Source organism: Pelmatolapia mariae, linkage group LG17 (assembly GCF_036321145.2).
Source record: "Pelmatolapia mariae isolate MD_Pm_ZW linkage group LG17, Pm_UMD_F_2, whole genome shotgun sequence".
Classification (NCBI taxonomy): Eukaryota; Metazoa; Chordata; class Actinopteri; order Cichliformes; family Cichlidae; genus Pelmatolapia; species Pelmatolapia mariae.
Window position 1 is genome coordinate 27,137,353 of NC_086242.1, and position 14,753 is coordinate 27,152,105.

At 40.5% G+C, this 14,753-nt stretch overlaps 1 protein-coding gene and 1 non-coding gene across 2 annotated transcripts in view; both read left to right on the plus strand.

Moving 5' to 3' along the window:
* Positions 1-14,753, plus strand: part of LOC134646673 (tensin-3-like) — a 45,414-nt gene that overhangs the window by 9,101 nt on the left and 21,560 nt on the right. Inside the window, exons 8-11 of the mRNA XM_063500536.2 lie at positions 2,430-3,389; positions 7,501-7,628; positions 8,764-8,872; positions 8,959-9,027. Of these exons, the coding sequence (XP_063356606.2) occupies positions 2,430-3,389; positions 7,501-7,628; positions 8,764-8,872; positions 8,959-9,027 (1,266 nt within the window). The remainder of the gene's footprint in view (positions 1-2,429; positions 3,390-7,500; positions 7,629-8,763; positions 8,873-8,958; positions 9,028-14,753) is intronic.
* Positions 3,841-3,968, plus strand: LOC134616086 (U6atac minor spliceosomal RNA). The gene has a single exon (XR_010091427.1). It is a non-coding gene; the product is annotated as a U6atac minor spliceosomal RNA (small nuclear RNA).

Sequence of the window (14,753 nt, forward strand, 5' to 3'; positions counted from 1 at the left end):
GGTTAGCCGCACAGACACTTGCAAGAACATTGTTTTCAATCACAGGTGGTTCTGCTTTGCCCTCCCACACACTCCTCCTCACTTTATCTCCTCATCTTCTTGTACTCTCTCCCTTCCTCTTGTCTCCTTTATCTAATCTCCTATCTCACTCTTTTTACCTTCAAGTTCAAGTTGCAGGTTGCAATTTGTCCAATGTGTCCCCATCCCCCTTTTCCAGACAATCTCTCCAAAGCCCGCCTCCATGTTTACATTCCCCTCTCCATATTTGGAGAGCTCAAGGTCCTTATGCTTTGTTTGCTTTTTGTTTTTGTTTTTTTGGTGTGTGTGTGTTTTTTTCCCTTGAAAGTGCAATATGTGTGTTGTACACACTTTTCCACCTGTGTGTTCGTGTGTGTGTGTGTGTGATTGCAAGTCTAGTGAATGATCCACCCTTCAGTTTCCTTTCTCTCCAGTTTCCCCTTTGGACATAAAAATGCATGAGTGCACTCTCTCTCTGCCTACCTGTCGCAGCCTGGACAGGATGCAGGGGGGAGGGCAAAAAATAGGAGGCAAAGCAGAGCGAATTACGTGTTGACGGCAAAGGCGGAGATTCATAGTGCAGGGACTGAGTGCAAGAGTGACATGAGAGAGGGGAAAGAGAGAGTAGGAGGGGGGACACTGGAGAGCTCTTAGCACCTTAAGAGAAAGAATGTTCTTTGCTTGTTTTCCTGTGGCAGCCTGAGAGACAGTGAGGACGATAAACACTGGAAGAAGAAGAGAAGCTAGCCTAAATCTTTTTTCACTTTGCTTTCACTTCCATCCTTTTCATTCTACCCTCGTCCCTGTGTCTCTTTCCATTCTGCTTGTCATCTGTTCCTCTTTTCCTCTTTCTGTGACTCCGGAGGTTAGGCTTGAGCAAAGCATTTCCATCCTGTTTCTAGTCTGCAGTGGGGCCAGTGAAAGTTTACTCCTAGCAGTCGAAAAAGTAAGCTCGACTTCATTAATTAATTTATTTACTTCTATTAAAGTGATGAAGTTCTGTAAATTGTGGAGTTATGCAGCATGTTTGGAAACTGTGTGCATCTCTCTGTGAGAGAGCTATTAGACCAGCTGTGAGGGTTTACCATGCATGTCTGGTATTTGAGTTTTATTGCCTCTCTGGACTTAAGAGGCTATCCTCATACAGCTCTGGTATGCACTGTACGTATTGTTGTATTTACTATACAGGGCAGTCCTGTCGAAGTGCAGCAACCTGTTTTGGAAAATAACTTGCTCTTTTAGTCATACAGTACTGTTTAGTTTTCTGTGTTTCACGGATACAATTTGCAGATATTTTCATTTGGTCTATAACAATGTCAAAGACCTAGCTTACTGTCATATGATATACAGTGTTTAACAAATTTATTAGACTGCTTTTATGTTCTAACCATAAATACTTTATACATAAAAGTATGTTTAAAGTATTGAAAATATAATATGATGCTATATTAAATACTTTAGTGGTTAATCCACCAGCATGGATAAGCTCTTAAATCAAAATAATATTTTTAATGCTAAAATAAAACTACCAGTAATGATTGTTACACTGAATTACACTCATTCTGTATCGCAAAGCACTCTTTTGTTGTGAGAAGCGCTACCTGAATGAACCTTACTTACCTAATTTGTGACTTCTCAGCAAAGTATAAAAACATGAATTCAGTCATTATTAGTTTTACACAGGTTTTCAACAGATTTCTAACATATTTGTTTTTTGTTGTTTTTATGACAGGTGGTCTAATGAATTTGTTAAGCACCGTGTATGACAAAAATTAGCAATTTGTCCCATTTCTGAAGCTATATCTAAATAAACTAGTTCCAACTAGTTTATTTAGAAATTGCAGGAAGACAAATACATTCTCTTGTTACTACACCCAGTTAAAGGATAGAAAAGCTGTGTGCGTGACCATGCTATCGGTTATATCTGACCCAAGGTAGACGTCTATGAAAGACACGTCCTTTGTGTGACACATGCATCTACCAGCAAACACAAAGGGGCTCTGTGTTATCTCCATGGAGTGTGTCTGGCGTAATGAGTCATGTACAGTAGTTGTGCAGGCACAGAATCACAGGTAGCAGGAATATGTTCAATTCCAAGGTGCTGTTTTCAGCTTTAAATACAGTTTTCCGAATGCAGCTTTGACCATTTTATGCTGAAATATCACATCTGTGTCCTCTGATTGTGCTGCTGACGTAGTACAGTTTAGCAATTTGAAAAAAAAAATCTGCTTCAACAGAGGTAATTAGCCAGTTGTCTGTTGTACTCTCCTGTAATGGCAGTTAAACATTAAGAACTCCAGTGGCATAAAAAAGTCAGAAATATGAATGCCATATTATCTCTGACTAAATTACTTTCTATTTTATTTTGCTTTAAAAAATTGATGGTATAATTCTGTTTTATCTACCCACAGCTCCCCCCCATGCCCTGGACCCTGGAAACATTGTTTTGAGTGGCAGAGAGAGGAAGACGAGCAGTGAGGAAGGAGCTTCATTCCCTTTAACTACCTGCAGTGGTAGTTGCAGTGACCGAGCTCCGTCTGCCAGCAGTGATTCTGGCTTGTCTGTTGCCTCACAGGGGCTGACTGGAGCCAGACTGAAGAGAGAAGCCAACCAGGACAAGTGCACCCAAGCAGGGAAGCTGTTCTCTGAGGTGGACTTTGAACTTCCTCAGCCTCTTCAGGAAGTCATGACTGAGCTGGCTTCATCTAGTGGAAGAAGGGAGGAGATAGCTAGAGATGAGTCTGGATTGGGACACACAATCAATGGAGAGGCTTCGTCCAGCGAGAGGGAGACTGACATATTGGATGATGAGGATGAAGCAGATAGTGGTGCAGTTCCTGCTCTAGACATTCCGAACTCAAGTAGTATTTGCTCCCTCTCGTCCGAAAATCTGCCCAAAACTCAGAATCTAGCCCAAAGTGAGTACTTGACGCACTCCTGGGTACAGCAGCAACAAAAGGCTGCTGTCAGTGATAACTTCATTACAGTTGATGGGGATAGGAAGTCGAGCAGGATGAAGAAAGGGAGGCCACCACCTCTGGCTGCATCTGTGGCTGCTCCAGATACTCCACCTCGAGGACTCAGCAGCAGGGAAGCAGTGCAGAGAGGGCTGGTGCATGAGAATGATGCACATATCATAGATAAAACACAGAACATACACTCTGCTAATACCACACAAACGACAGCTTGTCAAGAAGACGAACTAGCGTCTTTATCCACAGACATTGATGAGTCCATAGAGCAGCTCAATCAGCTGATTCTGGATTTGGATCCCACCTTTGTTCCTGTTCCTACCTGCTGTTCCCCCTTAACTCGCTCTGCTTCCCTACACAGCAATGGCCTCAGCAACAAGGGAAGAACTCATCAGTCAGGTAAAAGCAAACACAATGCATGGCACATCAGCTATTAAAAGTAATACATTCATCAATGAATGGGAAGCCTCAAATTTTAGTGATTCCTCTCTTATATCCGAGATATCTCCAACACCAGAGGGACATTTTAGACATTTGTGTGTTGGAGTGAAAGACCACCACACAGTTGTAACTATGTTCCCCTAAGGATTAAGTTTAATACATTCTGTGAACAAATAAATGGAAATTCCACTTATTGTACACATAGAAGTGTGGCGAATACTACTGTAAAAGTGAAAAATATTGATTAGCATCAGTGTTGACTTTAACATCTAACCTGTTCAGAATAGGTCATTTTATAAAATTGTTCTCGAGATTCTTGGCAATCAGAGGACAAATGATGGACGTCAGAATGATGGATAAAAACAATTTTAAAAAAGCCAGATGTAGCAAATACAATACACATTTGTTCGTGTTGTATGAAAAGAGAGAAGGTTAGCACTCCCCTTGACAAGGATGGAATTGACCCTAGTGGCCTGCAACAAACATATGGTTAAGGCATTGCCACCTACAGCGTGGCATCTCTAACCATATTTTTTTGGCTCAGGAGGCAGAGCAGGTCATCTACTGATCAGAAGGTTTGTGGTTTCCTGGCTCCTCCAGTCTGCATGCAAGACACTAACCCCAAATTGGTCTCCAATGCGTTCATTGGAGTATGAATGTGTTTGAATGGTAGTTAGGAAGCACTAAGAAACTTAGAAGACAGTGCTGGTGTGAATGGGTGTGATTGGGTGAATGTGGCATGTTGTATAGAGTGCTTTGAGTAGAAAAGCGCTATATAAGATTCAGTTCATTTACCATTACCACACCTGTGAAAATTGCTTGTGGACAGATGAAACTTGTATTTTATATATCGTTAAGCTCAGTTCAGTCTGAACACATGGAAGCTTTTATAACCCTGCCTGCAGTGCCGATGCACTCTTTGGTTGTGAGCTACATCTGCATTTCTTATAGAAGGTGTGTTTGTAAGTGTATTTCCTGAGAAGGAGGAAGCATTTGATTAAACAGCCTTACATATTCTTGCTATGTAAGCAGTGTAAAATCAGGCCCTCACTGCTTGCTATGCAATGATGTGTTTGCCCTCCAGTCTGTCTTATTTTGAATGGAAATATACAGAGGCAGAAATAAAAGGTTACATAAATAAGGTATGTGTGGTTACAGACATACTCGACTTCTTGCCAGTGAAAGGAATCAAAACAATCCTTTTTCATAATTTAATTTTATCAAAATTCAGTCGGGAATGTCAGATGCTCTTGGAAAAAGTTAAGATATTATACATTTGTCAGGAGACAGTTTAGTCTTATTGCAGATTTAGGACTAAGGTTTACTGATTTACTTGTTGTTAAATAGTTACAGACTTTGATGTGGCCCTATTCCCACAGGTTAACTCAGCAGACTACTTGATGGGTGCGTAAGTTTTGATTGGCTTGTTTATATCTGGCATGCTTAACTCTGAAATCTTTGTGTAACGCAATTGAAAGTGGTTGCACAGAGGTTGAACGTGCAGCACCCTCAACCGCTAGGTGAGCAGATGGTTGCTGCAATTACTTGCAATCTGAATGGGAAAGAATTCAATGCATTTACCAGCCAACCACTGAGTTGGTAGTCATTTTCTATCTGTGGTCAGTGGGTTTTAAGTGTACAAGTGATGTTATCATCCACCAGTGGTTCATGTAAGACCACCCCAACACTTGAGAGCTTGCAAGGTTGACAGCTCCTAAATCGTTCATATCAGTTCTTAAAACGTATGTTTGTAGCTGATAAAGTGTATCAGTAGGCTGGAGGTTGATCTTTCTCAAGGGCATATTTTGATCAGTAACTAACACTTCACTTGCTTAATTACTGTGGAAATGTTTCGAGGTAGGAACTTGTGAGCAATCAGGAATGCTTTTGAAGTTGCGACACAACACTTTGCTGTCCTTCTCCCTCTCATCATCTTCAGAAGAGAATAGCCCTCTCACAAACACGGTGGGCACGAAGTGATACTCGACACTGCTCCCTCGGCAGCCCCGCTGGTGTGTGACAGACAGTAACTGGATTAGTTTCAGTTGGTCCACTTTAGCTTTGCTTTCATGTGATTCTGAGATGATGAATACTCACAGTGAAAGCTGAGCTCACAGTGTTCCTTGTCACTGTTTATACATGAATCCACAACTGAGGGTGATCTCATGTACAGTATATCTGTATTATGACTCACATCAGTCTGTGGTTGCTGTGTTATGGTGTGGTTTGGTGACTGCTGTTGAGTAAGACTGTTTTATAACTTACAATAATCCCAAAATATTTGCCCAAGTCTAGTTTTAAAAAAATCCGCCTTTACTTTGTGGTCACAATTGCATGTAAAAATATTTTTCTTCTTTGGTTGAAACATATAGAACTGTGTGTAATCTACTGATGTAATCTCCACAGCATAAAACACTGATTTCTGGACTCAGTGTCAGTGTTCTGACTGCTGTAATTCGTACCTAGAAGGGATCATGCTGTGGTGAGAGGAAGGAGTGTACTCAGTGTGTACTAGTGTTACTAAGCAATGTTAGCAAGCTGCAGGCAGTGCTGTAAACGTAAACATATAAATATAAAGATAAAAATTACAGAATTTAACTTTATCAGTGCCTGTTTCAGTGAAAACAACCATGATCCTTCTGTTCCCCCCTTTCTTTAGCTGTAGATATGCTTTTTAATGCTTCGAAGTGGTACATTTTAATATGGGAACCTATGGGAATTGACTCACTAGGACAATGACCCGAAATGAGTGTCTGAGCCCACAAACTCATCAGGAAAAGCGCTTACAGAGGTCAAGACAGAAGCTATCACCATTGGCTTTGTTTTTCCAACTCGGGAATTGTTTCTTTTTTTTTTTTTTTTAACTTTTTGTGTTCTTTAATGTAGACATTCCACAAATGTCAGTTTGTGGCACTTTGACTTTAAATATCTGTCAACAAATTTGGGTAACTGATTTATAGTTACAATATTTTATTTAAAAAACAAAAAACAGGGATACAATCCTCTATTACAACACATGAGAGAAGAACCTAGTGAATGGTTGGTTGGTGGCGTGGGTTGCTGATGAGTTTTGCACATGGGGAGGCAAGCACTACCATTGTGAACAAAGCTGTGGAGTTAGATCAGGTTTTGCAAGACTAATACTTTGTAAGACTTTAAAGCTGTTCATTGAAAGAACCAAGCAGTGCCTTTTTGCTCCATCCAGATGTGCGTAGGTTGGATGTTGTTGTTTCTTAAAGTGATGTGATTTCTGAAACTGCAAGGTTAACCATAAGGAAAGGGGAATGCGCTAAGCAATAAGCCAATGGTGAGAGGCTTCATACAGTCTACATTTGGTTAGTCAGCTCAGGACGTATCTAGTTGTTTTTCTAAGCTGTGTGCACTCAGCGAGGCCAATACTAAGCTAACTGTTGCAGGCTTTTAGGATGATTTAAGTTACAGTAATATTGTAGGGATCTCATACTTCCTTATCGATTGGTTGACTTTTGGTTCTTTTTGAATCTTTAGCTATCAACTATACTCTCTTCATAGTTCCATACAACAAATGTTGTACTTCTTGAGAAAGATCATTGAAGTATTTCTGATGTTAGATAAGATCCAGCTCAGGGGGCTATCCACTCATATCTGAAAAGAGAACAACTGATTGTTTCAGCAGATGTTTTCCAGACAAGCCGCCCCGATGTTCCACCATCTGGTCACAGTGAAGTCTTGCTTAGTCATATAAGCTCTGCCCTTATGATAATCTCCCTGCTTTGTTGATACATGTATACTAATAGAAGCTTTTTATCAGAGGCAACACGTCAAAGAGGAATCACCGTCATCAGCTTTTCTTTCTTAATTTGCAACCGGTCAGAATAAAGTGCAACTACTGTTCAGTGTTGATTGTATTAGAACAGACAAAACTTTAAGCATATGCAATGGAGAAGAAAAAGGCATGACTGAATTTGAATCTGTGGTTGACTGCATTTCAGATCATAATCTGACTGACTGTCTGTTCTCTCCCTTTTTTCCTCACACACCACTGCCCTCCCCAACCTCAACCCTCTTTATCACTTTGCTTTCCAATCAGGTTGGATACAACAGAAGCAGGTCACTGATGTTACAGATTACGCTGGTCATCATAGTCCAGTATGGAGAGAGGGTGGACATCAGAGCCTAAGGAGTTCCCCAGGCTACAGTCCTTCCTCGCCCTCTCAGGTAAACACACTTTAGTAAAATATATACTACATACTGGGATATATCTGTAAAAACAATTTTATTTAAACCTTAATACATAAAATAACACATAAAATAACAGCACAGCAAACCTGCCAACGATCTAGCCTCAGTTAAGGAGCTTAATCTGAAATGAGATGTAAGCTATGGTAAGTCGGTTATTAGAAATGTAGCATTAAATGAAACAGATTACATTACTATAAATGTAATATGCAAAGCTAAAATATCACCAGTGGAACTAAGCAAAAAGCAGCAAATCATCATCGGCTAATTTGAAACAATGCAAAGAAAATATAAGCAGTGCTAGAGAATCAGCAAATCTAATACAGTAGGTCACAAAGTCAAGCAGGGGTAAGCTAAAAGCATGAGCAAATTGGCTATAAAGCTAACATTGCATTGGAAATGTAAAGTTATTAAAGTTTGAACATAAACAGGGTGTAAAAAAAAAACAATCATCTGCTTTCAAAAAGCTACATTCTTTGAAGTAATCACCCTAGAAACATGCTATAAATTTTAAAATGCATGCCTGAGTAAAAGTAGTCAATGTGTCTCCTTCTGAATGCAAGGCATTTGCCCAATCAGTAGTCAAACTCGACCCATTCTTTTACAAGCACGTCTGGGGTTATTCCAGTGACTGCTGTTGTTATGCTACCTGCTGGCAACCGCATGAAATGCATGAATGCCCTCTTTCCAAAAGTACATGTTTCATTCGTCACTAGTGAACGGCCAAAATACCCATGTTTGTGTGGACAGGGCTTTACTCAATTACATCAAGAAAACCAGATGTAGCACTTTCAATTTTGTTACAGAGAAGGAGATAAAGAGATCCTGATTGTGCAACAATGTCTACATCTTAATGTTGATGTTTCTTTGTCTTTGCTCTTATTTTTATTATTATTATCAGTCTTTTAGTTTTGCACTCAGTCTTACAGCTGGGTGGAATGAATGGCCCAAGTGTTTACACCAAAACACAGGCTGCAGCCACACACAGATCACAAGACTGATGTCTGCTTGTGTGTGTGTCTTGTCACCTTTTAAGACTTTGGGGGAAAAAAATGGGCTTTTTACTTTTCTCCCCTTTTTCATACCTCTTTCTTACTTCTTTCTTTTTAAAAAGCACGGACATCTCTATAAATCCAATAGTGTGGACTATCAAGGACGGACAGTTAGCTCTGACATCGTCCCTCCCACTCCAGCCTTCCCAGTGTCTCCTCCAACGCCTTATGGTAAGAGATAATGTCAGAATGAACACTTGTGCTCGTGAGTGTGTTCGCATTAGGAAGTCTTATCAGTGTTCTCCTTCTCTTTCCAGTGAAACATTTCTCAGAGTTTTCCCAGCTCAGGACAGGCAGGCAGTTTGACCAACACAGCTTGACACAAGGTACATTTTGCCAGGAGTGTGTGAGAGACCAAAAACATAGATGAGTGTGTTACTGACAAAAGCACTCAATCCAAACACTTGAGCTCCTGATTGCTGTTGGACAGGGTTCAAGAGTTGGCTGGAATGTCCTTCTGGCATAGGGTACCAAAACACACACTCATACACATACCTACCCTATGCTTTGTTGCTATTGGCTGCATATGCGGGCATGGCTTTTGTTTTTGGTCATTTGTGTGTGGTCAGGGTAGATATATGGCTGATTTCTAGACCTTTGTCTTCATTATTTTCATCTATGTCTTTATATTATTTAAACCAAAAGGATTTCGATATCTTGTCATGCAGGACAGCTGATGCTGGATATCCGCTAATAATAGTTTCTCGGTAACAGAGGAAGAGACCACTGCTGGCAGGATGTCCACTCATGTCCTGTTCTGGGAGGGGACAGGGGGAGAGGGGAGGGTCTTTTGTTGTTGGGACATCCTGCTTGAGGAGATGTGTACCACATAGCTGCTGGAGGAATTTATTGTGCTGTCAGAAATCAGTAAAAATGAGCATTTAATCATACTAAGGCAACATGGTGATGTTGTCTCAAGGCCAACCGCACATTATATGTACAGGAGTTTCTCTGCTATTCAAAACTATGCTGTGAAGCTCCTGGTGCACAGTTCTTGTGCTGATGGCAATGCCAGAGGCGGTTTAGAACACTGGTTGCAATGGTGATATCCTATTATAGAGATAGTAATTAAAGTGATATTTATGGTGGCATTTTGCATTGTATTGCAGGCAGATTAGTTTGAGCTTTCAAACAGCGGGTCTGCCTGTTTATTGTAAACACGTTTTTCAAAGCAGAGTGGCAGCAGGATGGAGTAATAGCTGCTGAAAGAGTAATCATCAGTTATGTAAAAAAAAAGGCTTTTTTTCTTTACTGCATGGATGAATTAACAAACAACACAAAATATCTTTCGCTCGGGGGTCAGACAACAGTTTCCTGTTACCCACATTAAAATTAAACTGCAGTCTGGGAAACAGTTTGCCTTGTCTGGACAAAACAGTGACGTACCTCATTTGAAATCTTTTTTTAATGTTTACAGTCATTATTGTAATCACAGTCTGACCTGAGGCTACTGCTGTGGACAGCATCAGGCAGCTAAAAAACAACGGTGCACCCAGTCAGACACACTAACGCTCCAGTTACGACTACCAAGGTATTCACAACAGATCCTGGTGTGTCATATGTGCTGGTATTTTTATGAAGCTCATAGAATTATAGTGTACATTTTAGTATTCCAGTGAATTTGATAGACTTTTTTAAAGTCTACTCTATTTTGAGTCTAAAAGGAAAACTGAGTTTATTAAACTAACATGTGAAAGTTCTTTTTATTTAAATAAATAGAAATTAGGGGGAATCGTCTTTTACTTCTTTGCCAAGAGTTTAGTGAGATGCTATTACTCATTCTATATCTCTGGAGTTAGAGGGCAGTTAGCACTTGAGCAAAAGTATACAAAGATAAAATGCAGCTACACATAGGCAATATAGAGTTAGAGAGATAATACACCAGAATATGAATTTGAAAGTCTTACCTAACCATAAAAATGATCTAACTATAGTGTTTCTCATTTCCTGATAAAGAAAAGAAACCTGTGAAACAGGTAAAGCAGTCACAGAATTTGCCAGTTACACTTAATGCAATTACTAGCACCCTAATAGCACAAAAGCCAAATCTAAAAGTATAATATAAAGCAGAAAACAACATATTGTTTCTAAATAGCCAAAAGAGAAGAGCTGCTGCATCATAAAGCTGAACCAAAACTATAAAGTTGGGGACCATACCCAGAAATGATAGTAGGGTAAAACATTTGATAGAACTAGGGTTGATTTCAGAGTTAGGTTGCATATAACATATGGGATGTCGTTATAAAAAGTGTTTTAACCAGTCAATGCATTGCATATATGCTACTATATGAGTGCCTACAGAGATTTCTTACCAAAACAGAGATACCCCACACATGCTATATGCTTTAAGGCTGTTGAGTAACAACACTAAGATTTTTAAAATGGACAGCAGACTTTCCCACATCTAAGCCTTTGGGAAACCAACATTACAGTACCAGGCAATCATCAACCTAAAGATGAACTCTGCTGCGGTTTCTGCACTTGTGTACTTTCATATCCTCGTGATGGCAAGCTCAAATTCAAGTGTTATGTAATGATAATTTCTGTGTGTACTTTTGGATGAATCAAAATAAACACTGATATATATACAGAAGGTCTCAGCCAGCGGAAGCAGGCTTTAGCCAAGGAATGTAGATGTAGTTACGAGCTGAGGTTTAACAGAGTCAGATGGTTTGCTCAGATAGACACTTGACTTTCTGAACCTCAGGGGTGAAAGGTCAGGAGAAAGTCAAAGAGTATAGCACAGAGGGGAGCACGACCTCTTCAAACGGTTGCTTTTTGTTGTGCTTAGTGAATAGGAGTGAGCTAAAGGGTCTTTAGCTAAATATTTCAACTGTCATTGTGTAGACATGCAGTATGTTTTTTTTGTTTGTTTTTTTGTCAGCAGTTTTTACATTTTTTTAAACACTATTCATGATCCAGATGTCAACAAAAGACTGAAAGTTGCCTTTGCTTTGAGAGTGATTGACAGGCTGTAGTATGCACAGTGTCATGCAAAATAGCTTGCATAATGAATAATGTGATCATTTCACTCACTACACATATGTCTCATAGAAGTTATGATTATATACAAGATGGATATACAAAGCAACTAAAGTGCTTTGCTTAGTTTGTCACACTTGGGGTGTCCCAGTGCATCTCAGCTTGGAGTCTGATAGTCAAAAGAAGACTGATTTCTCATTTGAAGTAATTTATATTTGGCCATAAAACTCCACATTCTTCCACATGCAGAGCAACAGCAAGATCCCATTACAGAACAGAGCAGTCATCACTGATAAGAGATATGACAAAGATGAAATCATTTACACCAAAAAGCAGCTGGAGGTGGGCTTCAAAGTGGCTTGCAGGCTGAGCTTGAGTGACTATGCGGCATGCCTGAGCTAATGCAACACTCGATAACTCTTTTTGATGCTGTTTAAGGCGTGTGTAGATGAATAATTGAAGTCAGCAATTCAAGTCAACTTCATCACTGTAAATGTTACACCAGTGTATAGCAAATTGAGCAGTAAAACTAGCATGCATTTTACAAATAAAAAAGGAAAAAGAAAAAACAAACAATAAAGATAAAACTAAAATCCATTCCATCTCATTTCCTGCCAAAACCAGGCATGCAGCGCATGCTCCATTTCAAGCAAAAGTAAACACAATTCAATTCATCAGGAGCTTTACGGTGTAATTTACGAGGTGCTAAGATTAGACACATGGCAGGAGACACTGTCAGTGTGTCTGCATGCCTTTTCCTTTGCATTTGTAGTGAGCAGATGGTGGGAGTGGACACACATGCCCTGACAGAGAGCTCATAGAAAGTCTTCAAACCCCACCACCTCCTCCTCTCTCTCTATGGTCCATAAAAGGCCACAAGTGACCTCTGACCCCTCTGGTATCCACTCTGATTGGGGGAAAGTGCTCACAGTAGTTCAGCAGGAACAATGCTCAGTGGTCAGTAAGAGGGAGGGAGTGGGGGGTTGGGAGGGCGGGGGGGATTCCCTACCTCTTCCTTCTCCCTCCCTCTCTTTTCTGTCCCTCCCTTCATACAAACCCAGAAGTTGTGCGGAGTCACAACACGCCAGGAACAAACAGGGGAGCTCATTTTTCCATCTGGGATACGAAAGGAATTGGGCATGGCAGCGAAACTATCCAGCCCCTGAACACACACACACACACACACACACACACACACACACACACACACACACACACACACACACACACAAGAAACCTCCAGTGAGCTGAGTTCACATTGCTTTGTTGCATACAGAAGTGAAAAAAGGGAGAGAGAGAGAGGAGGAGATTCTTGGTCACAGGGAGGCTTTCATTCACTCAGGGAGGCAGAGCGTAGTAGAAAGAGATAGAGGTTTTGGAACAGGAAGGGGAGATCCTGGAAGTTTGGGGGTAAACAGGAAACCTACAAACAGGAGGACAACTTCTGAGAGTGTCACCGTCATGACTGCATCTCTTGGTATGTACGTGCACACACACACATGCCAGAAAGCCTGAATGATTGTGTATGATTGAATAGTTTTGTTCACAAGTGTGCGTACACACCGGCTGCAACCACCTACAGTCATGATACATTGGTGAGCTTTTAACAGGTTTCCTTGTGTTCTTTATTTTTATTTTCCCAGTTTTCCTTATATTCTGTCTCTTGTTTATGAAACGTTATCTCTCCCTCAGTCCCTCGCGGAATTTTTAAGGAGGCGCACATGCAGAGAAACACTTCCCCTCTCTTCTCTCTAATCCAGGTCTCTGGTATTTGCCAACACTTTCTGGAATTTTTTCCTTTTCAGCCACCCCCATCCCTCCTTAAAAACCCCACATTCTGTCTCTTTTTGTGCATGAAAAAACGATTTAGCGTGCAGCCCGTCTGACATCTCACACTCGGTGGGATGGTGAAGTGGTTTGTTCCATTGCCGTGTTCATGATGTCATCCCTTTAAAGGCTATTATGGCCTGTGTTATGCAGTCATGGAGGCTGATGTATTGGTGGTTAACCGAAGGAGGCCCCATTTCCCCCTTTTTTTCTGCCCTACTGACCTGGGTTGAACTGAAAAGTCTTTGAAGATTTTCATTTTTGTTGGGGTGCTTATTGCTCCCAGCATTCCCCCGGGATGTCACACTCAACAAATTAAGCCACAAGTAAACTTCAGCAATTTTTATTTTTCCTCCAGGAACAATCTTTGTCTTGGTTTTAATTTCTAAGTGTTGAAATGCTTCGTTATCAAAATCACCCCTTGAAAGCCTACTAGGAGTAACCCTTTTATGAAATGGGTGGTTTCTTTGCCATATTTCAGGCCAGCTTATAGAACAAAATGACTGAGTTTACATCAGAAGTTAGTGAGGGGGATCTCTGCCTATGCAGCTATCCTAGAAAAAAATATTCTAATTATCATCAAACAAAATCTTTATTTATGTATACAGAGGTGTCAAAACTGATCATTGAGGGTACTTCTTTATGGTGAAAAGAGTTCAGGTCTTGAGTGTACCATATGCCTCCAGAACAGCTTCAGTGTGTCTTGACTTGGATTTTCCACATCTCTGTCGAGAAGTGATCCATCATTTTACTGGTATAGAGTTTTGCCAAACACAGTGGTTCACAGTCTCCCATAGGCAATCAACTGGGTTGAGATCCAGTTTTATGATTCACGTGATTTGGATTTCACATCATTCACATGATTTGGATTTTCAGTGAGTCTTTGTTCCTATATGAACAGGGGGCATGGTATATCGTAAAAGAGAGCACTACCTTGGGCACAGAATAAAGGTGATCACTCAGAACAACTTTGGGTTGATTTGTAGTGCAGTTTTGGTTCACTTGTCCCTTCAGGATAGACAGGAAACTGCCCCCAACAGCATGATGACCAGATCCCTAAATAATAGGGGTCAAAAGGGTCACTGTTTTCCCTTTATTTTGTTACCCACCTGTGGTTAATGAAAACAGTCCAACATTTATGGGTAAAGAGAGATAGTCTGTCAGGCATAGGCAAAGAACAGGTGTAATTCCATTACAAAATGTTAAATTGCTTTAAACTGCAGACAAGAGTAAAATACCAAAA